Below are 23,953 nucleotides of genomic sequence, written 5' to 3'. Positions count from 1 at the left end.
TACTTTAAATTGCAATAATGAGGCTATGAAAAAAAAAAAATCCCATTCACTGCCACTATAAAAAACAATCTGCCCAGGGTTAATGTCCCATCATAGTAACAGGGCAGAATGGGGCGGGATTTGCAAAAGCCTGAATTGTCTGGGATTCGGAAGGTTCCAACTTAAGTTCAATCACTCCTCATGGCTTCATGTTGAAGTATCCTTGAGACACTGAACCTCTAAGGCAGGGGTCTTCAATGTTTTCAGGCCAAGGACCACTTAGTTGAGAGAGAGATGAAGCAGGGACCCCCACAACCTGTTAATAGATTCCATATAGTTTCGTTGTTTGACAGCAACGATCATCAGTGTATTTTGGATTCATGTCAATTTGTGTTTTCAGATATTTAACCACTTGAACCGTCAATACATAACTTGACATTAAACTCTGTACTTAGTCTGCTCTTTTTCCCCTCTAGACCAAACGTCTTTGCCAAAAATAGCAGATCTACAAGCTCACAACGCCTCGCGCTTGTGAGCTAGTAGATCTGCTATTTTTGTCTAAAGTTCTCCGAATATGGAACCTAGGGTTCAAGTGTTAAATATAAAAAAAAAAAAAAAAAAAAAAAACTTTCTATCACTCAAAGATTTGGAGGACCCCCTGTAGTAACTCTGAGGACCCCCTAGGGGTCCCGGACCCCTTGTTGAAGATCCCTGCTCTAAGGGCTCCTGACGTCTATGTTGGTGCCCTACTGTATATGGCTGTCTGTGTGGAGTATTGGTGACGTAATGCATACTGTAAATTGCAAAGCCCTTCAGAAAAAAGGTGCTTTATGGCCTGGGCCACGGTCCAGGCACCTAGGCTCTTAAGCAGCTTGACAGTGCATCGCGGGTTCGAGTCCCGTTCCCGACGATCTTTACTGCATGTCTCTCCTCATCTCTCTCCCATGTTTCCTGCCTATCTCATATCAAAGCTATATATAAAGGCAGACAGGCTGGATTTGATTAATCCAGACCATTTGGCAACACAATAAAACTGTGGCAGTAATGTTGTTTTTAAGTTTCAATATTGACTCTGAATAATTAATCAGCAACCTTGTGGCAACAGATTGGCCTATAGTGGGCCTACTTTTTTGTTTTTGTTTATTGTGCTGGACTGGAGACATTTATTTTTGCTTTGCTACTTCCAATGCTGCTTCTTTATGTGCAATGACTGAGAGAATGTACAGTAACACCTAAACATAACTGTTAAATATATTTATCCATAACAAACTACATTACCACTGGACATTCTGCATAATTCATGTGCTCAATCATCCAGATTTGGGACTATAATTCAAATTGAAGTATAGCATTAAAGAATGATACAGCAAAAACTAGCTCCAAAGAGACTTTCTAAACAGTTGACTTTTAAATACCATCAGATTTAGCTCCACGTGCAAACATTGGTGGTTGGGGTGACCTTTTCTCAAAACTCCAGGCACACAGACGCAGACCAGCATAAAGCTAGATCTTTGTGCATGCTCTTTGATTTGGGGGTAGACTCTGAGCTCGGATAGCTTGCCAAAGCCCAGTAATGAGTTAGCCTTTTGTTCCTTTCAGTGAATAGAAGACACTTGAAGATGCAATCTGATTTTCACGTAGATTCTTAAAGGAGAATATTCTTTCTTGAAGACAAGGAAATCATGAAATTATCATTTGTGGTCCCTGGTGGCTCAGCCAGTTTGTGCACAGGGCAGGCCATGCGTCAATGTGACCCCCATCTTGTCTTACATGTCTCTCCTCTCTCTCTCTACCCGTTTCCTGTCTCTCTACAGTACATTCTCCTGACTGAAGTAAATCATTCAAATGCCAAGAATAAATCTAAATGCATATAATGCAAAGCACTTTAGAAAAAAAGGCACTTTATTGAGCTTGTTGCGACTGTAGGTCGCAGTTAACTATGAACTATGAATTAACTTATGCGTCTTACTGGTATATATATATTTATATAACCATCTTTTTGAAAACGGGAAACTCGCAAGCCAGATATGTGACCAAATCAGCTAGCGCATAAGTTTCCAAATGTTTGGATGACAACAAGTGATTCCAAGTCAAATATTACTGTTATTAATATGTTCTGAATAAGTATTAACTACACAAATAACATTTTTGAAGGCCTGAACTATTGCCCGGTCTGACTATTTTAAGTCCACAGAATGGTACATTTCTCAATACTAAAGTTATCAGTGGTGCTGTGCTATGCATGATTATAAATGATGGGAATCAATATTGTCACATTCTGGGTAAAAAAAGAAGAAAAATGATCCCTTAATGAGCATTGCAGTGATTTTATATATAGAACTCAACTAGAGCTCTGTCACTGAACTGATGACACTGATGGATTTGGGGCATCTTGCCCTAATAGCATGATGTGAGCATCTTTTGTTTAAATGGTTTCCACTGTCACAGCAAGTTTGGCTGAAAGATAGCATAGTCACACATTAGACATGATGGCAAAGCTCTGTGGGTTTATAACAGCTAAATTAGGCTCCGTTGTTTGATGCTTAAAGGAGTAGTTCACCCCCAAAATGACTTTTTTTCCCCTATTGATTACTCATGCCATAGACCGGTTTCTTGTTTACAAACATTGAGACTAAATGCACAGCTGAATGTATCATGTAATCAATTCCCACCAATCCCCAAACCTGTTGTTTTGGGGAGCGCTGGTTTCATTGGCTAATTTTGGTACCGTCCTGCGTGCGCATCTAGTTCTTCAGTGTAACGTGGACCAGAAACCCGTCCAACTCCATTGAGACTTGAGTTCAATAATATTTTTAGTTTTTTGTCGCATTCCTAAGACAAAAATTAAATACCAAAAAAATCAAATTACCCTGGCGTTTTCCCCATCCAGTGCCATGCAGATAGGGCCTTTCTGTGTGGAGTTTGCATGTTCTCCCCGTGTCTCCTAGGGTAATGCCCTCACAAAAACATGCAGTAATCCTGGTCTCAATAATGCCTCCCCCTGGCCAGCCGGGGCGCTTGATGGAGGGGAAAGGAACTGCTTGGAATAACGTGTTCCTTCCACGCGCTACGTCCATCCCGGGGAAAATCCCTCCTTTCAGGTGAAAAGAAACAACTTGGACTACTCATGCATTGAAGGAAGCATGAGGTCAGTCCGTTGTCTCCCCAGGCGTGGTAGAGGGAAAATGGGTTGCAAAATCGTGGGATAAAATAAAAAATAAAAAAAAGACTGGACGTTTCCCATTCTTGGGAGAGAAGCTTACATTCTTGCCAAACATTTCTATAGCCATAGGGTTAGGAACAGAGAAGACATCTCTTTGTCCCAAACTCCTCCTCTTGATGAAGTACCCCATCATCACAGTAGCTGCTATTGCTATTAAGTTGGAGAATCGGAACTAAGAACAAGAGAGCAAAACCAATTCCCCTGCAGCTATGGTGGAACCAAACACATAGCAATCATTTAAACTCAAATGACCTTATTGTTCCCAGTTCTGTGAATATTCAATGCATTTCTTTGCAATTATTTTGCTGTAGATGGCTTAATAAAACACAAATTATATGTTTTCATTATTAATCCTACAGCTAAAAGACAAAAGGCGTAATTTGACAGTTTTGGGGAAATTTTAAATGGTACAAGTAGGCAATTACAGAGATGCATATATGCCGGCACACTAATATCTGCAAATATGTCGGCAGACTATATTACTATATTTGCATATCTGTAAAACATTTGAAAAAAATGACATATTACAAAAATAAAAGAAACTAGAAGCAGTGCTCTTCCGAGCACAGGTCTCCACCAGGCCACACAAATCGGCCTGTTATAGCGCCACCATGAGGCTGATTTAAAAAATGTGGGGCAGAGGTTCTGAATTAGCATCCAGGGAGTGTGTGTGCTCAGTTTGGCAGCGATCGGGCCAACGGCGCCGGAGATTAGCTGGTAACAACCAGGCCACACAAATCGGCCTGTTATAGCGCCACCATGAGGCTGATTTGAAAAATGTGGGGCAGAGGTTCTAGATTGGCATCCAGGGAGTGTGTGTGCTCAGTTTGGCAGCGATCGGGCCAACGGTGACTGAGATTAGCTGTTCACAAACTGCGAGGACGCACGGACGCACGCACGGACGCACGGACGGACGGACGGACGGACGGACGGAGGGGAAAACATACTCTCCCTCAGCCTTCGGCTGGTGGAGACAATTATATATTTTTAAAAATCACAAAAATCACAGATGACCGATTTTAAAGATATATGAGAATTGAGGTCCTTGTCCTGCTGTCAGTACTGTATCTCCTGGAGGAGATTATCAAGTGTAAAGAAAAGAAAACAGAAAAACAGCTAGAAAGTATCACATTTACATATGATAGGAGTAGCAGCAAAGTAGCAAATACAAAATATAATAGCAGTAGCAATAAAGGAAAAAAAAAGTGCAGAATGTTTGGAAGAGAATTTCTATTTGATACATAAGAGTTTACAATGTATACTGTTTGCTTTCATTCTTATGACAATGTAAGACTAGTCTATAGAAGCTCTGTTCTGGGGCATTTGTAGTGTCCCCAACAGGCCTGGAATTTTGTCATTTTAGGGGCAAGGCCACTTGGCCTTTGGTGTTGTCCATTTTTTGAGGGTACAAAGGCCAAATGCCAGGGCAGGAAGGCCAATAAATAAAACACGATTTTAGTCCATTGAAAGAATTTGTTGAATTTAAGGATTAGGGATGATAACCTACCTAATCTGCAGTGAAATAGATAAATGATGGTATTTACAATCTGATCCTTGCTCAGCCCAGCACCAATCAAAGTCACTGGATTGGTTTAAAGATGGGGACTCGGGGGAGTTAAGATTTCAGAATCTCAACAAAAAAACACTGGTGTCTACATGACAAGAAAGAGACACCGGTGTCTACTGTCTACATATTGACAAGAAAGAGACTGAGGAGAAAGAGGAGAGTGGTACAGTCAGCAGGGGCATTAAGGCCACTGTGGCCTCAGGTCATGCCATTGGTTTGAGGGGCACATGGCCTTCATGGCCTCCATGAAATTCCTGCCCTTGTCCTCAATACACTTTGTGATGCAGTGGATCATCTTTAGCCTAGATCCCAGAATAATAGATTTGGTCTTTTAGATGTTTAGTGTACTAACTTTAGTTTTATACAATCGAAGACTACATTTTACTCAGAAGATATTTGCAGGATAATAAAGTGTAGTTTCCCTGTTTTGTATAAACTAGCCCTTACCCGTTCAAAGATATGAGCTCCAAAATGATGTGCAGTGTGTGGGTTATGGGATGTGCACTGCATACAGTATATGAGGGATGGAAAGTAACTTTAACTGGTGCTTGCATGATAATATGTAGGAGCATCAATGTAAGAAATACCCGTTTAGTTTAATGGCTACCCCCCCACCCCCCCCCCCCCCCCCAGCCCGCCCGCCCACCCGCCCACCCGCCTGCGCACACACACGCCTGCCTGCACACACACACACACACACACACACACACACACACACACACACACACACACACACACACAGAGAGAGCTGGTTAAACATGTTGCCTCATGCTAGATGCAGAATAGATGTGCCTCATAATAGATGCAGAATAGATAGTAGATACACCATAAAAATGCTAATATACAGTATATGATTTGTGAAAGTGACAAACGGGCTTCACAGTTATGTTAGGTGTGTTCATATGCTAATGGTGATGCGATTTCAGATCAATTGCTCCAGCCACTGAGGAGAAACGCTGTTTCAGACAGACAGACAGACAGACAGACAGACAGACAGACAGACAGACAGACAGACAGACAGACAGACAGACAGACAGACAGACAGACAGACAGACAGACAGACAGACAGACAGACAGACAGACAGACAGACAGACAGACAGACAGACACTCACTCACTCACTCACTCACTCACTCACTCAGACATTCGCAAAATTATAGTATAGACAGAAGGCAAGTCATTTGCAAAGATGGAATACAGGACTGGTCCAAAGCAGCTAGACTAAAGAGCTCAACTCTATCCATTCACAGATAAGCACACTGCCTTTATAATACACCCTTTGTGTTCTGCATGAAAAAATAACACATGGCACTTGATCTTTAGCATTTTAGTTTACCAATTAAAAGATCATGATCTATAACATCAAATGCCGTGCTAAAATTGAGTAAGACTGCACCTCATCTTAACCTCAAAAACAGACATTGCAGTCAATGACTGTTCACATACGTTTACTGGGAAAATAGAGATAGTTAAACGATAGTGGAATTATGTTTGCCCTTTTTTCAGATACTAGGATATATACAATACCATTACCATACATTAGACAAATATTAGACAGATATTATATGACATATGGGGCCGGAAATGTAGTATGTTGTGTAGTGTTGTGTAGTATGACGCTACTCTCCTCTTGTACTAGTCTGGAAAGACTAGTTAGACCAGTTAACTCACTTAGCGCCGGTCGACTACTAGATCGACATTGTTATTATGGACGTCCCTGCCGATCGACTTTAATCGACTTTTATATAAAAGCATTGTTTAAGCATTTATTTGGGTTAATCGACGGAGCAAATCGGTTTCCTTACCTTCAGCTGGTAATAACACGAGACCGTGAAAAAAAAGGATACGATTATGACGTCACCGCTAAACCAGGCCTTCCTGTTTACAATAGCATCTGCTAGCCGTTAGGCTCAATGCAAACCATCGTCCATCACGCAGCTTCACTAGGTCGGATTTTGATTCGGAAATTTTGTGTGTGGCGTCTGTATACGATCCGTTGCCCAGACCGATGGTGGTTTTAGACGATCAAGCACAAATTGAACAGGATTGAGCACAGATGGCGGGCCGCTGATCTCCCATTGTGAATCAATGGAGCGACGTCACTTTCCAATCCTTGAAACGTGGTTTAAACATGGTTTCTTCTGAAGGTTTTAGTGTTACGATGGCGCACTCTAGTGGTCTTTTTGTGGTGGTTTATTACTAGTAAGACACCTGAGGGTGGAATGCGACCTCAGGGTGACATGCAACCTCGCCCTAAAGGGCGAGGTCGCGCCAATTCTTGACCATCTGGCCAACCACAGCGTTTCTCTGACGATTTTAGTTTTTGTCATTCTGGGGGGAGTTTGTTCATGTTTTTGTGAGGGTATCAACCCTAGGAGACACGGGGAGAACATGCAAACTCCACACAGAAAGGCCCTATCGCTCACACCCTAGGTTGGGTTGGCGATAGGGCCTTTCTGTGTGGAGTTTGCCTAAACATGGAGATGTGGTACAGAAGGACTCATATATGGGCATAAAAAGTATGTCATGTGACATCACTTCCTGTACAGACAGTCAGCCATTGACTCCGACCTAACAATGGCTACTGTCTATGACGGTAGTTCCATATGACATATTGGACTAGACTATCTCCATATATAGTGTTATCCACATCTCCATGTTAGGACTCATATATGGGCATAAAAAGTATGTCATATGTGACATCACTTCCTGTACAGACAGTCAGCCATTGACTCCGGATTAACAATGGCTACTGTCTATGACGGTAGTCCCATATGACATATTGGACTAGACTATCTCCATATATAGTGTTATCCACATCTCCATGTTTAGGCCAAACAGATTCGCTCCATTTCTCCATGTATAGGTCCAAATGCCTAACGTTGAACTTGACAACGAAACGTTCTTAACACAGCCGCCCCCATATTTACTTTACAAAATATGTTAAATTCTAAGTACGTTTCGAGTACCGGTTTGATACATCGACTTAAAGTTGGATCCAGGCCTAATAACTTTATCTGGCCGCCCGTTGTCACCTCCTTGTTACATTTTCTTTTCTCCAGGTGGATGGACATTCTTTCATGGACATCCTTTCATAGGTGATCTAAGTCCAGCCGCCCGTATCAGCCATTGACTCCGGCCTAACAATGGCTACTTTCTATGACGGTAGTCCCATATGACATGATGGACTGGACTATCTCCATATATAGTGTTATCCACATTTCGTGTAGCCGCCCTGTACAGGAAGTGATGTCACAACTCGCTGACATCACACTGACATCACAGAGGTTACGGAAGGACACTCAAGCGACAAGGTTCTTCAGAGCAAACAATACTAGTAAGACACCTGAGGGTGGAATGCGACCGCAGGGTGACATGCGCCAATTCTTGACTATCTGGCCAACCACAGCGTTTCTCTGACGATTCTAGTTGTTATCATTCTGGGGGGAGTTTGTTCATGTTTTTGTGAGGGTATCAACCCTAGGAGACACAGGGAGAACATGCAAACTCCACACAGAAAGGCCCTATCGCCAACCCCACCTAGGGTGTGAGCGATAGGGCCTAAACATGGAGATGTGGAGAACACTATATATGGAGATAGTCCAGTCCATCATGTCATATGGGACTACCGTCATAGACAGTAGCCATTATTAGGCCGGAGTCAATGGCTGTCTGTCTGTACAGGAAGTGATGTCACATGACATACTTTTTATGCCCATATATGAGTCATTCTGTACCACATCTCCATGTTTAGGCCAAACAGGTTCGCTCCATTTCTCCATGTATAGGTCCAAATGACCAACGTCGAGCTTGACAAGGAGGATACCGCACATTGTACCTCATCCACCATTTCTTCTCTCTCCTTTTGGTATCTTTATCCTCCTCCTCCTTTTTTTCTTTTTTATTCTTCTCTTTTTTTCACAGCCGCCCCCATATTTACTTTAGAAAATATATATTAAATTCTAAGAACGTTTCGAGTACCAGTTTGATACAAGAGCGAATAAGCGCTACACTTCTGGAATCCTGTGCGTCGACTTAAAGTCGGATCCAGGCCTAATAACTTTATCTAGCCGCCCCCGTTGCCACCTCCTTTTCTTTTCTGAGACACATTGTATCTCATCCACCCTTTCTTCTCTCTCCTTTTGGTATCTTTATCCTCCTCCTCCTTTTTTTGTCTTTCTTAGTCTTGTGTATCCTTCTCTTTTGGCTACTGTCTATGACGGTAGTCACATATGACATGATGGACTGGACTATCTCCACATATAGTGTTATCCACATTTCGTGTAGCCGCCCTGTACAGGAAGTGATGTCACAACTCGCTGACATCACACTGACATCACAGGGGTACGGAAGGACACTCAAGCGACACGGTTCTTCAGAGTATATGCGACATTCGGTCGCAATCATGGCTTTGAAAACAATGAAATTATACCCTATCATGTTGATAAAATATAGCTATTTCCCGGCAGTTTTAGCGCACATCCATATTTTAAGTTCGCAGGGAATGGGTTTAATGAAGTTCCATGAATGTAGCTGTTTCTTTTTGGGGGGTCAAGGAATACTTAACTGTTCCTCTAAATGTTATTCGTCCTCAAGGCAGTGAGACAAAAACGTACACCCATGTGCTCTCCTTGGGAAGGTGATAAAGCTCTGTCTCACAAAGAGTTTATGAATAAAGCGGGAGACAGTGTTGCTCTAGGGAGAGGAGAGATACAGCTCTTAATGACTGCCCTTAACCCAAAGGTTTTGGCTGAAGGAAAAGGCCACAGCGAGGAGCAGAAACAAAGAAATGCTCTACCATGAGAAAACAAAGAATGCTTTCTTTGACTTATCGATGAAGGTCCTATCAAGCCAAGGGGCATTTCCCCTGCGTGTGTTCACCTCTCTCCATGTCAGAGTCACGGTTTCCAGTTATCCAAACAAAGACACTATGCTGTGTGCTCCAAACTGTTTGCAGAGTTCAGACCTTTGCGTTATTTGAAGAAACCACTGATATTGCTTCATCCTACACGAGGCTCATAAAATACCTCTGGATCCCAAATGAATACATCTTTGTGTTGATGCTATATACAGCACTACTTACATGTATTTGACCGTGTCGTACAATGACTGTTTCCAAGGAAACGTTTTTCAATGGAAAATATGTTTTTTTTTTCTGCTACCAAATTATAAATAAACCCTTGAGTCTTTTTGCTTCCTGATAGTTATAACCGGTTAAAGCCTCCTCCTCCTCACTGATTGATGAATGAAGACTTTATTAGAACTTTGCATAGGAAAAGGTACAGTTTCATGACGGTACAGTTCACTGGTACAAGGTCAACTAAAAGGAGATCCTAGAAAAGACTAAGCTTATTTCCATAGGAAACCATTGAAGTATCTCATATAACATTGAATGACAGACGGATAGAACACAGTACTATGCAGTAGATATAGTAAAGAAGAAAAAAAAAAGTAAATAAAAATAAAATAAACAAAAAATAGATACAGTTGGTAAATACAGAGAAGGGTCAGGGGAGGCTGGGCTAGGTTTGATATTGCCAGTTGCGAATGGCTGCCGCCTAGCCTCGTACCCGCCCTCTTCCGGAAACCATTTCATTTGTTTCTCGCAAGGAAGTTGGTCGTTTACTAGGCTAGCTGCCGCCTGTAAGTGGTTTTTCAGGGCGATTTTAAAGGATGCTAGGGAACCACACTCCTTTAAGGCCTTCGGTAGGGTGTTCCACATTTTGGTTGTATAGCAGAAGAATGAGTTTGACCCTTTGTATGAGTTGACTATGGGTTGAACGTGATCTGTGGCGCTGCCTCTGGTGTTGTAATTGTGGACGTCCTTAACGTTTATAAAGTATTTTGCCAGGTACATGGGTATCTTAGTGGTGTATTGTATCTTGTACACCAGGCCCATTGCAAGTTGCTGTACTCTGTCATCTACTCTGAGCCACCCCACTCTTAACTGGTGAGTAGTGGTGAGGTGAGTCTGATAGGGAAGGTTAAGCAAGACCCTAATTAGTTTGTTTTTGATCCAAAGAGGATGGATTCAGTTTTCCCCAGATGAATTGATAATTTGTTGTCGTTAAGCCATGTGCAGATCTTACTTAGTTCAGAGTTGAGAGCAGAGTCATCCGCGAACAGAACAGTTGCAAGCGGATGCCATGTCGTTTACATAACAGGAACAACAGAGGCCCCAGTATGCTACCTTGAGGAACACCACAGCTTACTGGGGGGGGGGGGGGGGGGGGGGCAGGGTGCCGTTCACTCCTAATATAAATAAAAAACATCTAAACATATTTAGCTTGCTGCTTAGCAGACATTTTAAAATATATTTTCATGACCGGAAATGCCAGTTTCTATTATTCGCCATTCAGGAACTGTAGTTCCAGACTCTATATAGCATTCGGAGATTGTGCAATAGTTGTCTGGCTACGCGAGACTAGCCAAGACATGGCGCCATTGATGTGACCTCGCCCTTTATAGGGTTGATTGTTGCCCTTAGGCGTCTTACTGTTTACAGAATATTGCTGAAATACATTTGCTGTGTTTTATCTTTTTATATTTATGTTTCCATGGCCGTGAAAAGAAAGTCTCTTGCACACCTATACACAAGGGTGACAGGTGCGTTGAGGAACAGACCAAACAAAGGTCTGACAAACTGAAAAAGAAAATCTCGCCACACTGTCTTCAAATGCAAGTGTTATTTATTGGGAAATCAACAATGTACCCAGTATATAACACTTGCATTTGAAGACAGTGTGGCAACATGTTTTCATGGCCAAAAGGGCATGCACAGTTAATCAAGTAGGTTTTTTTGAGACTTGAAACAATCACATCATTATTCCTGGACATGTCCAGGAACTGGGAGAAGACATGGTAGACATGCCTTTTAGTTTTCTATAGCTAACAGCTAACCATGGATTGTCTATTTTACACTCAAATGCTGATGACATTAAACAGTAAACGATACAGTTCATACTCGGGGATAGAGTGGCCGATTGGCAACCGGAAGGTTCCCAGTTCGATCCCGGGCTTCCCCAGAGTTACTGTCGAAGTGTCCTTGAGCAAGACGCTGAACCCCTAATTTCTCCTGATGAGCAGGTTGGTGCCTTGCAAGGTTTCCTCTGCCGTCAGTGTATGAATGTTAGTGTGAATGGGTGAATGAAAACCCCCAATTATGTAAAGCGCCTTGGATAAGGGCTCTATATGAAATGCACCATTTACAATTTACCATGCCCAGCAGCCCAGAAGCAAAACCTCCACACTCCATAATGTCCATAATTAGGCGTATAAAATAGCATAAGGCAGGTTATAGAAAAGCTTCAGAAAACATTGGTGCTATTTGTCTGCTATCATTCATTACAGAATATTGCTGAAATACATTTGCTTTTTTATTTTTTACGTTTCCATGGCCAAAAGGGCATGCACAGTTAATCAAGTAGGTTGTTGTGAGACTTGAAACAATCACATCATTATTCCTGGACATGTCCATGCAGGAACTGGGAGAAGACATGTAGACATGCCTTTTAGTTTTCTATAGCTAAAAACTAACCATGGATTGTCTATACACTCTTTACACTCAAATGCCGATGACATTAAACAGTAAATTAAGCTCATACAGTACAGTAGCCTACTGTACATGTCGCTATGCACATACAAACACATTATGCATCTCATTATACATTCATCATGGGTGTATCAGATAAAAAGTTGCCTGGAGATATTGACAGTAAAACCTTTAGTAGGCCTATTTGTTGTTACAAGACACACATGCAATACACTGTGCTAAAAGATACATATAAATAATTTATAAATAGTTAAAAGATACTTCAGGAATACTAGGACAAGCTGTTTGTGAAAACCACGTTGTCTTTACCCTAACTGTGTGCGTGATTCCTAAACCCACCAGGCTTGAGTTAAGACCCGCCTCGCGGAACGCGAGGACTTCCAGGAGTGGCTGAAATCCCTGCCTGACACATGGAGGGTGGATAAAGTCAGAGGCTTGAAGACTTGTACTTGAGAAAAGCCTGCATTTGCACAATGCACAGCCATTAATTTCTCACTACAGTGCTCAAAATAAACTGTGCTAAAATAACTTGAAACTGACTTAATTGTAGGCCTACTGTGCTTAATAAAGGGAAAACTTTGTAACTTTGCTAAAGAGAAAAACGTACTGAGAAAGCTATTAATTTGTCACTACTGTGCTCAAAATAAAAACTCTTACTGATTATCAGTTAAATTGTTATGGTTTGGATATGGCTTTGGGCGTATTATGCTGCGTGTAGTAGGTAGGCTACTTTGCACTTGAGCGAGCAGCACTAACGTTCTGCACTTTCATTAAGATTATCGAGAGGAGGCAGGTCTTAACTCAATCCTGGTGGGTTTAGGAATCACGCTAACTGTGTGGTTTCTTTAACAGATGTGTCACTGGTCACTGGTTTGTTATTTTCTCTCTTGCTAACAGCCATTTATTCACACCCTAAACATTTCGTGTTGGTTTTGTTAGGAGCCAAGAATACGGTCAGTTTAGCGGACAGTTTTAGTAAGTTAGGCTCCTGTTTTTTGATTGATTGATTGATTATTTCAAAAGACAAAAATGAAAACAGTACGAGTATAGTCAATACAATACAATAGAAATGTAGTACAGCACAAGTACAGTTAAACACCCTGCCTAACATCCCAAATAAGTCTTTTTTTTTACGTTGGTAGTCCTTGGTATTTAATTCATGGACGATGTTTATTAAGAAGACTAGGCTAAAATATAGATTTACGTGAATGATGGTTTTAAGATGAGCAAATGTGTGTGTGTGTGTGTGTGTGTGTGTGTGTGTGTGTGTGTGTGTGTGTGTGTGTGCACTGTGCATGTGTAGTAGGTGCAGTGTCTCACTACACACACACACTGACAGAAGCCATAGAGAAGTGTGTGTGTGTGTGTGTGTGTGTGTGTGTGTGTGTGTGTGTGTGTGTGTGTGTGTGTGTGTAGTGCACAAGTAAAAGTATGTAACCTTAAAAACACAGATCCTATAGTTAGGAAAATCTAGGAAAAATATATGCATGTCATGGCCGATCCAAATACTTACAGCAAACTAACTTGCGTTAGTCTCAAATTATGTCCAAAGGGTGGAGAGAGTCCTTTGCATTTTGTGTGGCTGAGCCCTTCAGTTCCTGTTTCCATTATTACATTTTTTTATAATGTCCTGGGAACCGCTTTACGTTCTCAGTCATAACACTAGGTTTTCACATCCATCCATAGCTCCATTGTGAATGGCTAACGGCTTAAAGAGGAATACTACACAATGTTACAATTAACAGCATGATGTTACAATTACATAGCACAGTAACTGCAATTTGTCATACAAATGCAATGCCTCAATAAGACAGACTGGCAAAAAGGGACTGCTTCGACTAACAAGTTAGATTTCATAATAGTGCCAAAAGGTCTGAACCAGATCAAAAACACCAAGTTTATTTCCCCTCATCTCCACAAGGAGATACCAAGTGTTGGTTCAGTGTTAGCCTAGCACAGCTAAACTATCCACCCATGTTAACACAAGGGAGGGATAGTCTAGACTAGAGTCTATATACAGTACTGCAGTTAGTGGAATGACATACCTAACACATTTTTCATATTCCATCCTGATTGGCTAAGATTGGTGCCATGGCATTGGTCCGAAACTAAATTCGGACTAATGAGATGTAGGACTAATGAACCTTCGGACTTATGGGCTGTCCCCCTAATATTGGCTTCCAAAGTGCTCCGGTTTGAACAAAATGCCTCAAATCATGAACACAGCGTGCAAAATGATTGACATTGTGCACACATTTCCCCACTGGGCTCAGGAAGAAATGCCAGTTGAACATTTTCAAATCAGCCTCATGGTGGCGCTATAACAGGCTGATTCGTGTTTTACCTATAACTCCCCCGATCAGTGTAAAACAACTCCCTAGAGGCCAAGGGAAAAAAATCTTTGCCCTGCATCTTTCAGATCTGCCTTTTATAGCGCCACCAGGAGGCCGACTTATGTAAAACATTCTTTTTATTGCGACCGAAGGTCGCATATACTCTGAAGAACCGTGTCGCTTGAGTGTCCTTCCTTCCTTCCGTATCCTCGTGACCGTCCGTATCCTCTGTGATGTCAGTGTGATGTCAGCGAGTTGTGACATCACCTCCTGTACAGGGCGGCTACACGAAATGTGGATAACACTATATATGGAGATAGTCCAGTCCATCCTGTCATATGGGACTACCGTCATAGAAAACCAACAGGCCTGATGGAAAATGCTACATGGCCGCAGGCTTTGTGACGTCCCACATCTTATGTGCTGGGCATACTACTAACCGACGCCAAGGACCTCCAGAGGCCATACAAAGAGTATCTAACCCGAGGCCCCTTACTAAGTAGCATACATTTACAACATACCTTCTCCAAAAACATCAATATTGAACTCCATATGTATATGGATACATACATGTATTTTTATTAATAAAGGATAAAATAAAATAAAAATGCCATATATGGGTATTCCCAAAAGCAAAATCCCTTTATGCCCATATATGGGGATTTCTGATGTCATCAATCTCTGGCCCTAACAAGCTCAAAAGCCTGCTTTACTCTGATTTACACCCTACCTTTCCAGATGATGACCTATTGGGTACACACTTATGTCCAAATATAGAAATCCCAAGGCATCAAACCCAAGCTTGGCTTTACTAATTAACATACGTTTTATGCCCATATATGGAGATCCCTGTCCCAATGTTATCAATATTAAGGACATATCTGGAAATGCCCATATTTGGTAATGTCCACATATGGGCATGTTTTGACATAACATAGTCAGGGAACTCCATGTATGGGCATAAAATTGATTCTGTGATTGTACCATCACAATGAATGTCGCATATACTCTGAAGAACCGTGTCGCTTGAGTGTCCTTCCTTCCTTCCTTCCTTCCGTATCCTCGTGACCGTCCTTCCGTATCCTCTGTGATGTCAGTGTGATGTCAGCGAGTTGTGACATCACTTCCTGTACAGGGCGGCTACACGAAATGTGGATAACACTATATATGGAGATAGTCCAGTCCATCATGTCATATGGGACTACCGTCATAGAAAGTAGCCATTGTTAGGCCGGAGTCATTGGCTGTCTAAACATGGAGATGTGGATAACACTATATATGGAGATAGTCTAGTCCAATATGTCTACCGTCATAGACAGTAGCCATTGTTAATCCGGAGTCAATGGCTGACTGTCTGTACAGGAAGTGATGTCACATGACATACCTTTTATGCCCATATATGAGTCCTAACATGGAGATGTGGATAACACTATATATGGAGATAGTCTAGTCCAATATGTCATATGGAACTACCGTCATAGACACAGCCATTGACTCCGGCCTAACAATGGCTACTGTCTATGACGGTAGTCCCATTATGACATGATGGACTGGACTATCTCCATATATAGTGTTCTCCACATTTCCATGTTTAGGCCCCATCACTCACACCCTAGGTGGGGTTGGCGATAGGGCCTTTCTCACAAAAACATGAACAAACTCCCCCCAGAATGATAACAACTAGAATCGTCAGAGAAACACTGTGGTTGGCCAGATAGTCAAGAATTGGCGCGACCTCGCCCTTTAGGGCGAGGTCGCATGTCACCCTGAGGTGTCTTACTAGTATTAACCCTTCTCAAATTGTATCCAAATTTCACGCAAATCGGTACAAATGATCTCTATAGTCGTGTGATCAAGACGGATATCTTTGCCTTTTCATATTCCATCCTTGGCTAAGATTGACATCTAAAGTTTGCAGGAGATGCCCGTTTTGAACAAAATGCTGCAAATCATGAACGCAATGTCTGATTACGGTGAAACTGTGCACGCACATATCCACTAGGCTGTGACACTTGAAAATGTTCAAATCAGCCTCATGGCGCTATAACAGGCCGAGTCGTGTCTTAAAACTGCACCAATCTTTTTTCTTAAAAAAAAGAGAAAAAAAGAAAGGAAAAAAAAACATGGCAAGCAACATTCATGTCATTCTATGGATAAATGACCTAGGCAACTGATTGCAACCCTTGCTTAGTGGTGGTTTTGTTTGTTATTTGCTTGTCTTTTCAGTTCATTGATGCTTCCATCAATGTTCTCAATGTCGAAGATTTCCCAAGCCTGTTAGGCAGTGCTCCAAAATATTATTTTATCTATGGTTACCTTTCAGCTCAAGTTGTACAAGTCATTCTTGATACTGTCCCCAATAAATGAGAAATAAAAGCATCCCTCTTCCTAATCTGTGATCTCACTCTACAAGTGTCTCTCCCCATAGTATAGTATAGTTAGTGCGTATTTGCGTATTAGGTGAGTATTGGCGTCTACCATGTACGTACATTTGGGTTTTCCTACAGCCAGCTTGGAAAGGCACAATGGTGTTGATTGTATCCATGGTGCTCAGAACAAATAATGTTTTATACTAGATGAGCATAACTAAAGATGAAACGTTACTTGGCCCTCGGCGAGCTTCAGTTTGCAGACTAGTGGCCCTCCAGCAGAAAGCTCTCTTTGTAAGACGGAGCTTGTGACGTCAAGTGAACTCTATATAGACATAAATTCGTAGTTTAGCTAGAACAACACAACAGTGGGAGGATGGTTGTCTTTCACCACCCCCTTTTCTCATTCTGCGTATCTAATGATATTTAAACCCTTCATAAACCTAGCTGACTAGTGTAGTGGCTCCTCTTATTTGCACATTGGCTTGTTGCTTGTTGTTCACTCTTGTTAACTGACCACTCAAAGGGATTATCTTCTGCTCGTAGATACTTGCTTACCATTCATTTGCTTAGAAAATGTTGGAGATGCTTGAGTATAGCCATTACCAGGTGAGATGATCTACAATGTTCTATCTGTTTAAACATGTTATTCGTAACAGCAACTATGTAACTTGTAATTTGATGGAATTGGAGAAATGTAAATCGGCATTGTCGGGTGGAAACCTCGTATCTCCAAGTTTCACATTTGTATGTTCTTTCGCAAAGTAAAGCCCTGCTTCATCGTACAAGGCCGCCACACAAAAGTAATGAAAACCAGCAGATCTACACACAACGCCTCGCACAGTGAGGCGTTGTGTGCTTGTAGATCATCTGTTTTCAGTAGTTTAAATCATTTTTAAAATGAAAAATGCAAAGCGAACGGTTCTGGACATACAAGGTTTTCACCCGACAACAACGAAATGCAGCAATGTACAGTGCAATTTACTCATATTAAGCTATAATAATGTTTACTGTTTGCTGTATTGCTACATCCTCTAGCACATTATGAGGTTCAGTCTGTGATGACTACAAGGTTGATGCTGGTGCTCTTTAACCCAAAGCAAAGTACTATGTGAATAGACCCACTGTGTTGTTTTTATATCACTTTATGGTCCATGAAGCCACTGACTGATCTTATTACTGGCCATAATGTAACTCTCGGTTTGCGATCAGAGTTTTGCATTCAGTATGACGAAAAGTAATGCAGCTTGTGAGGCTTGAGAGATACTGTCATCTAAATGTGGACCGTGTCTCTCGCTGAAAAGAACCGATGCAACCATGTTTCTTTCATTCTTATATTTGGCAAGCGACAAAGTGTTATGCACTTTTGTACTTCAGTAACACTGAGGTATATGGACTTGGGAAGGGGTTACTTCCTAAAACGTTCCTAAATGTGTGGGATTAGTGCTACGCACATCAGTTTCTTGTGTGGTTTAGCAGCAGGTGAGTCAGGTACTCACCTGTCTACAAAGAGGAAAGATAGAAGATGCATTAAAGACGATCATCGCTGATATCAAAATTATCCATCTGATCAAAAAGAAAAAACTTAAATTTAATTCAAATGTACTTTTCTGTCTTGCTTGCATAGCCACAGACCCACCTGGAGAACCCCACTAAGTACCACATCCAACAGGCTCAGAGGCAACAGGTGAGGCAATATCTCTCCACCACTCTGGGAGGAAAAGCAGGCAGCCAGTGCCCCAGCCAGCCCCCGGAGCACGGCATGCCCCCCGGGCCTGGCGCCAGCGCCCCCAACAGCCCCATGGCACTGCTCACCCTCAGCTCCAACTGTGAGAAAGAGGTACAGTGCAGTGTGAGGCAGCCGTTCTCTAAATGTTTCATGTCAAGGACCAATGGTGGAAAGTAACTAAGAATACTGTATGTACTCAAGTGTTGTACTTAAGTACAAACTTGAAGGATTTTTTACTTTACTGGAGTATTTCTAGTTTTTAATACTACTCCACTTACTATTTCGTAACTGTCGGGCAGAAACCTTGTATCTCCAAGTTTCAAATTTGTACATTTTTGTCGCAAAGTAAAGCCCTGCTTCACCATACAAGGCTGTTGCACAAAAGTAGTGAAAACAGCAGATCTACAAGCACACAACGCCTCGCGGTGCGAGGCATTGTGTGCTTGTAGATCGGCTGTTTTCACTAGTTTAAAATCATTTTACAAATGATAAATACAAAACAAACGGTTTTGGAAATACAAGGTTTCCACCCGACAGCGACGATTTGAAAACTTATAGTTACTAGTTACTTTGTAGTTACAGTATACAAGCTACAATGTACGCTCAAAACGTGTCCCGATGCGACGCGCTGTGAGCTTGTAGATCTTCTATATTAAAACAAACACTTGTTGAGAACCAGTGGTTCCTAGTACTGTACTGTATGTTTCAGAATACAAAGAAGAACAGTGTGTACAGTCCAACATGTGCATGACAAAATCAGCAACATTATGTTTAGTCATGCCCATCCAGTTTCATCTTTTATATGCCAAAAGATATGTTGCATGCTATACTTTTCATGATGTTTTAACAAAACACTTTTCACTTACAATCTGACATATTTTAAGTGGGAATTGTATCTCTTGTGTTGCAGATGGATGATGTTATTGATGATATAATTAGCCTTGAATCGAGTTACAATGAAGACATTCTTGGACTTATGGACCCTTCGCTCCAAATCACAAACACGGTAACTAACGAAAAGAAATTCCCCTATGCCCTGGCAGCACTTGTGTTTTATCTATTTAATGCGTTTTGCATAATTTAAGACAAATCATATCTTTGCATACATGACATAATTGTGACTGATTGATGTTTTTTCTTTTTTTACAAAAATGTTCATACAAGACCACATTGTACACATCTGTCAAAAGGATAAAACACAAAAAGGCTTGAGAGCTTATTTCCATTGTGGACCAGTAAATGTGTGTATAAAATGAGTTCTGCATGTTTGGGGGTGTGGGGGGTCACAGAGACATGCATAAGAATAATAAATACATTCACACAATTTCAATGTATTAGACAGGTAAAATAGCAAAGGACTACGTGGGTACTGTAAATGGAGAATACATTGAACAAAAACATTTTTTTCCCCACCACTCCATACTGTAGCTCCCTGTTTCTGGTAACCTTCTGGAAATGTACGGAAACCAAGGACTTCCACCGCCAGGCCTGGCTATTAGCAACTCCTGTCCCAACAGCATCAAAAGGGAATATGCAGGTGATTTGGTGGATATAGTATTATTTACACACAGATCATAGTTATACCATATACTATCGTCGTTGTCGGGTGGAAACCTTGTATGTCCAAAACTGTTTTTGTATATATCATTTTTAAAATGATTTAAACTAGTGAAAACAGCCGATCTACAAGCACTCAACGCCTCGCGGTGCGAGGCGTTGTGTGCTTGTAGATCAGCTGATTTCACTACTTTTGTGCGACAGCCTTGTGTGATGAAGCAGGGCTTTACTTTGCGAAAAACATTTACAAATTTGAAACTTGGAGATACGAGGTTTCTGCCTGACAGTGACGATATACTACTTGGAAAAAAATATATATATAAAAAAAAAAAAGTTTTGTTTTAGTATTTGCTACATTGCTACTTGCAGCATACTGTTATAAATAAATACATACATTTAATTGAATTAATAAGGTCAAACTGGAATAATTGCAACTACTATTTGATGATTCAATGCTTAGAATAAGGTATCGTGATCATGGTCACAAAAAAAGCCTATACTATTTTAAACTGATTAATTTATGTCCAATTATTTTTATGCATAAAACAAAATTATGTTAATTATTTGCCAAACACTCCAGGTTCTGGCATGATGCACGTTCTGGACAAGCCTGGACCCTGTAGCCAGTATGAAAACTATCAAAGGCAAGAAGGCTTTCCAGTAGGTAAGCAAAACAACTATTTATGAGAGGTGTTTTATGTGTTATCCAGTATTTTTGTTTTTTAAGCACTGTGTGTATAATGAAACGAATAAATCAAATGGCAAAATAACAAGTCATTTTGTAACTCTCACTGTAGTAGCATTTACTAGCCTGTAATGTTTGCTTGTTGTCTAAGCTTATGGAAACCATGCAGTTATCGAACATGTTTCCAAAATTACAAATAGATAGACGTACTTATTTACTGGGTTTCCTTTTACCCATTACATTTCTGATTCTCTTTTTCAGAGTCTGAGGTCCGGGCCATGGCAAAAGAGAGGCAGAAAAAAGATAATCACAACCTAAGTAAGTTACCCTGGATATATCTTTTAGAGCTAGAATATGGCTCAGATGTTTATAGACATATTTTTTCATGATCTATGGTCATACTATTGGTCAGCCTTCCATATTTGGGTTATTATTATCATTCCTGTAAAGTTGACCGAGGCCATGGCTCCAAAAACAATCCAGAGATTCAAGTTATTTCACCTAAAACTCCACTATACTCCAGTGCAGCTTTTTTACAGAGCAAATATATATTCCAATCACAAAAAATAATACTGGCCAAAAATTCAAAAATAGAGTAATCAGAAAATACTTAAAACAAGAAAAAAATGCACAAGGCTATGCACCTTTAATAAGGGCTGTTAGCTTATTGCCCGCCCGAGCATCACTCAAAACCTGTACCTGCAGTCAGACAGTCACCCTGAAGTAGAAGAGGAACCTACCACAAATACAAACTATTAACCTCAAATTAGCTTATCTACAATCTTACAGATATCCTGGTCAGATTAAAAAGTTGGTTTTGTAAAGTGATGATGATTCTTTTATTGTTTTGTTTTACATATATCAAAGACTTGATTCATTACATTTCGGTAATTAGGTTCTTTTTTTTTTTCTTTTTTCATTCAATTTTTTTTGTTTACATTTAGTTGAACGAAGGCGACGGTTCAACATCAACGATCGCATCAAAGAACTCGGAACCTTGATCCCAAAGTCAAACGATCCGTGAGTATTTATTCATCCAATCTTTATTATTATTTATTAATAATTATTTATTTTACTATCCTAACTTTCTTGACCTCAAAAGCCTTGGAATGTGACTGGTTTTTGTAGCACCCAGGGGCCTTTAAGAAGTCTATGTTGTCATGGTCAGCTGCTTAGCCGACTCTGACTGGAGACGTTTGTCCCTCGTATGCCTGCAGGGACATGCGCTGGAATAAGGGCACCATTCTGAAAGCCTCGGTCGACTACATCAGGAAGCTCCAGCGGGAGCAGCAGAGAGCTAAAGAGCTGGAGTTACGGCAGAGGAGGCTGGAGCATGCAAACCGCCACCTCATGCTGCGTATACAGGTAAAGAGGCCAACCTACCACAACCACAGTTAAAATCGTTTAACTATGTGTACAAAATGTAACATTTCACACTCTCCGAGTTACATCGATTTTATGAATGGATAAATTAACTGTAATGGGGAGTGATGTTATGGGGCATGTGTTGCTTGTAGAGCCTGACCAATGCCAGATGTTTGGGTATCATGCTGATTCTTAACAATAGCCCCATTTACATTGTAGGGCTGACCGAGAACTAGAACCAGAACTTTCCAAAACCAAGAACTTTCCAGAACCTGTGTTGTTCTGGGACCAAGTTCTGCTTTTGTTTTCTATATAACCAGACCTAACCGGGAAGGTCCAGAATTGAGAGCAGCAACGCTGCTGGCCCCGCCCATAGGTTCCCAGAACTAAAGTTTAGTTCTACCTCAGGAGCAGGACCTAAAAATGGTTCCTGGAACCTTGTCTGAAACCGGGCCGTGTGCAATGGAAACAAAACCAGAACCAAAGAATTAGGTTCAGGTTCTGGAAAGTTCTGGTTCCTCCTTGCAGTGGAAAAGGGCCTAATGTTTTGACTGGTATAGTTAAAAAGTGCAACATTTTGTAATCAGTTTTGAAAATGTTCGACTATAATAATATGCAGGTGGAAAGTGGTTAAAAATCCACAGCATAATTGCGCCAAAAACTTTTTTTTAAATTGGACGATATATCTGCCAAAACGATATACTGTATGAGTCGGGCCCTAGTTGCTTTTTCTTCCCCGTCTATCCTCAGCTTTCTGCTATACCATAAAACGTGATCATTTAACACACATGACTGTTACATTGTTGCACTTTCAGTTAAATTCAAACTCAGGATTTGTCTTTAATTCAAACTCAGGATTTGTCTATCTAAATGAAAATAATACGACTTGATGACACGACATGTTCATTTTGCGTATTCTTCTAGGAACTCGAGATGCAAGCACGTGCTCACGGCCTCACCGTGGTGTCCTCCAACTCCATGTGCACTTCTGAGCTGATGGCTCGGGCAATCAAACAAGAGCCCTTGTTGGGCGAGTGCCCTGCAGAGCTCTACCAGCATTCCTCAGGCCCTGACATGTCGCCCCCGACCACACTGGACCTCAACAATGGCACCATTACATTTGACCAGATCCACACAGATGCCAGTGGAGACATTGGATCGTACGGAAGCTCCAAGAGCAGCAAAATCACCCTGTCGCCCAACCCCCCGAGCGACCCCCTGCTCTCGTCCGTGTCTCCCAGCACCTCCAACTGCAGCAGCCGCCGCAGCTCTAGCTGTAGCATGGACGATAAAGACCTCGGCTGTTAGCACCGCCTGACGCCAACAAACCAAAATGACAGTCCTATCTGTAGCATTCCCTTCACTGAGGCCACTGCCATGACACAAATCCTCTTCAGTTTGTATTTAGGAGTATCCTCGAAGCTACTACGATGTAGAAAAGCTGCCGAGTCGCTTTAGCTTTTCCTTCAACATTTCTTAAAGGGAGATACCACAGACTTTTTGGTTTTCAGATATGTTACTATAACCTACTACGATAGTTCATTTAGAATTATTGACGATCTAAAAAAGAAATTCACGTGAACTGTGATGCCAAA

General features: G+C 41.3%; 1 protein-coding gene across 2 annotated transcripts; it reads left to right on the top strand.

Moving 5' to 3' along the window:
• Positions 1 to 17,598: 17,598 nt before the first annotated feature.
• On the top strand, positions 17,599 to 23,666 carry mitfa (melanocyte inducing transcription factor a; the record flags this gene model as incomplete). 2 transcript variants are annotated; one of them, XM_080728633.1, is made up of 9 exons in its annotated part: positions 17,599 to 17,631; positions 18,650 to 18,862; positions 19,662 to 19,757; positions 20,186 to 20,288; positions 20,889 to 20,972; positions 21,255 to 21,311; positions 21,938 to 22,013; positions 22,211 to 22,358; positions 23,283 to 23,666. In XM_080728633.1, the coding sequence occupies 9 exons, from the start codon at positions 17,599 to 17,601 to the stop codon at positions 23,664 to 23,666; spliced, it is 1,194 nt and encodes a 397-aa protein (XP_080584759.1). The 2 variants fall into 2 exon arrangements, with proteins under 2 accessions (XP_080584759.1, XP_080584758.1); XM_080728632.1 differs by having other exon boundaries at positions 20,180 to 20,288.
• Between the last annotated feature and the right edge of the window lie 287 nt (positions 23,667 to 23,953).

The sequence above is a fragment of the Nannobrachium achirus genome (genome assembly GCF_963921795.1).
Source record: "Nannobrachium achirus genome assembly, chromosome: 6".
In the NCBI taxonomy this organism is placed as follows: Eukaryota; Metazoa; Chordata; class Actinopteri; order Myctophiformes; family Myctophidae; genus Nannobrachium; species Nannobrachium achirus.
This window is presented reverse-complemented; position numbering and strand designations above follow the sequence as displayed.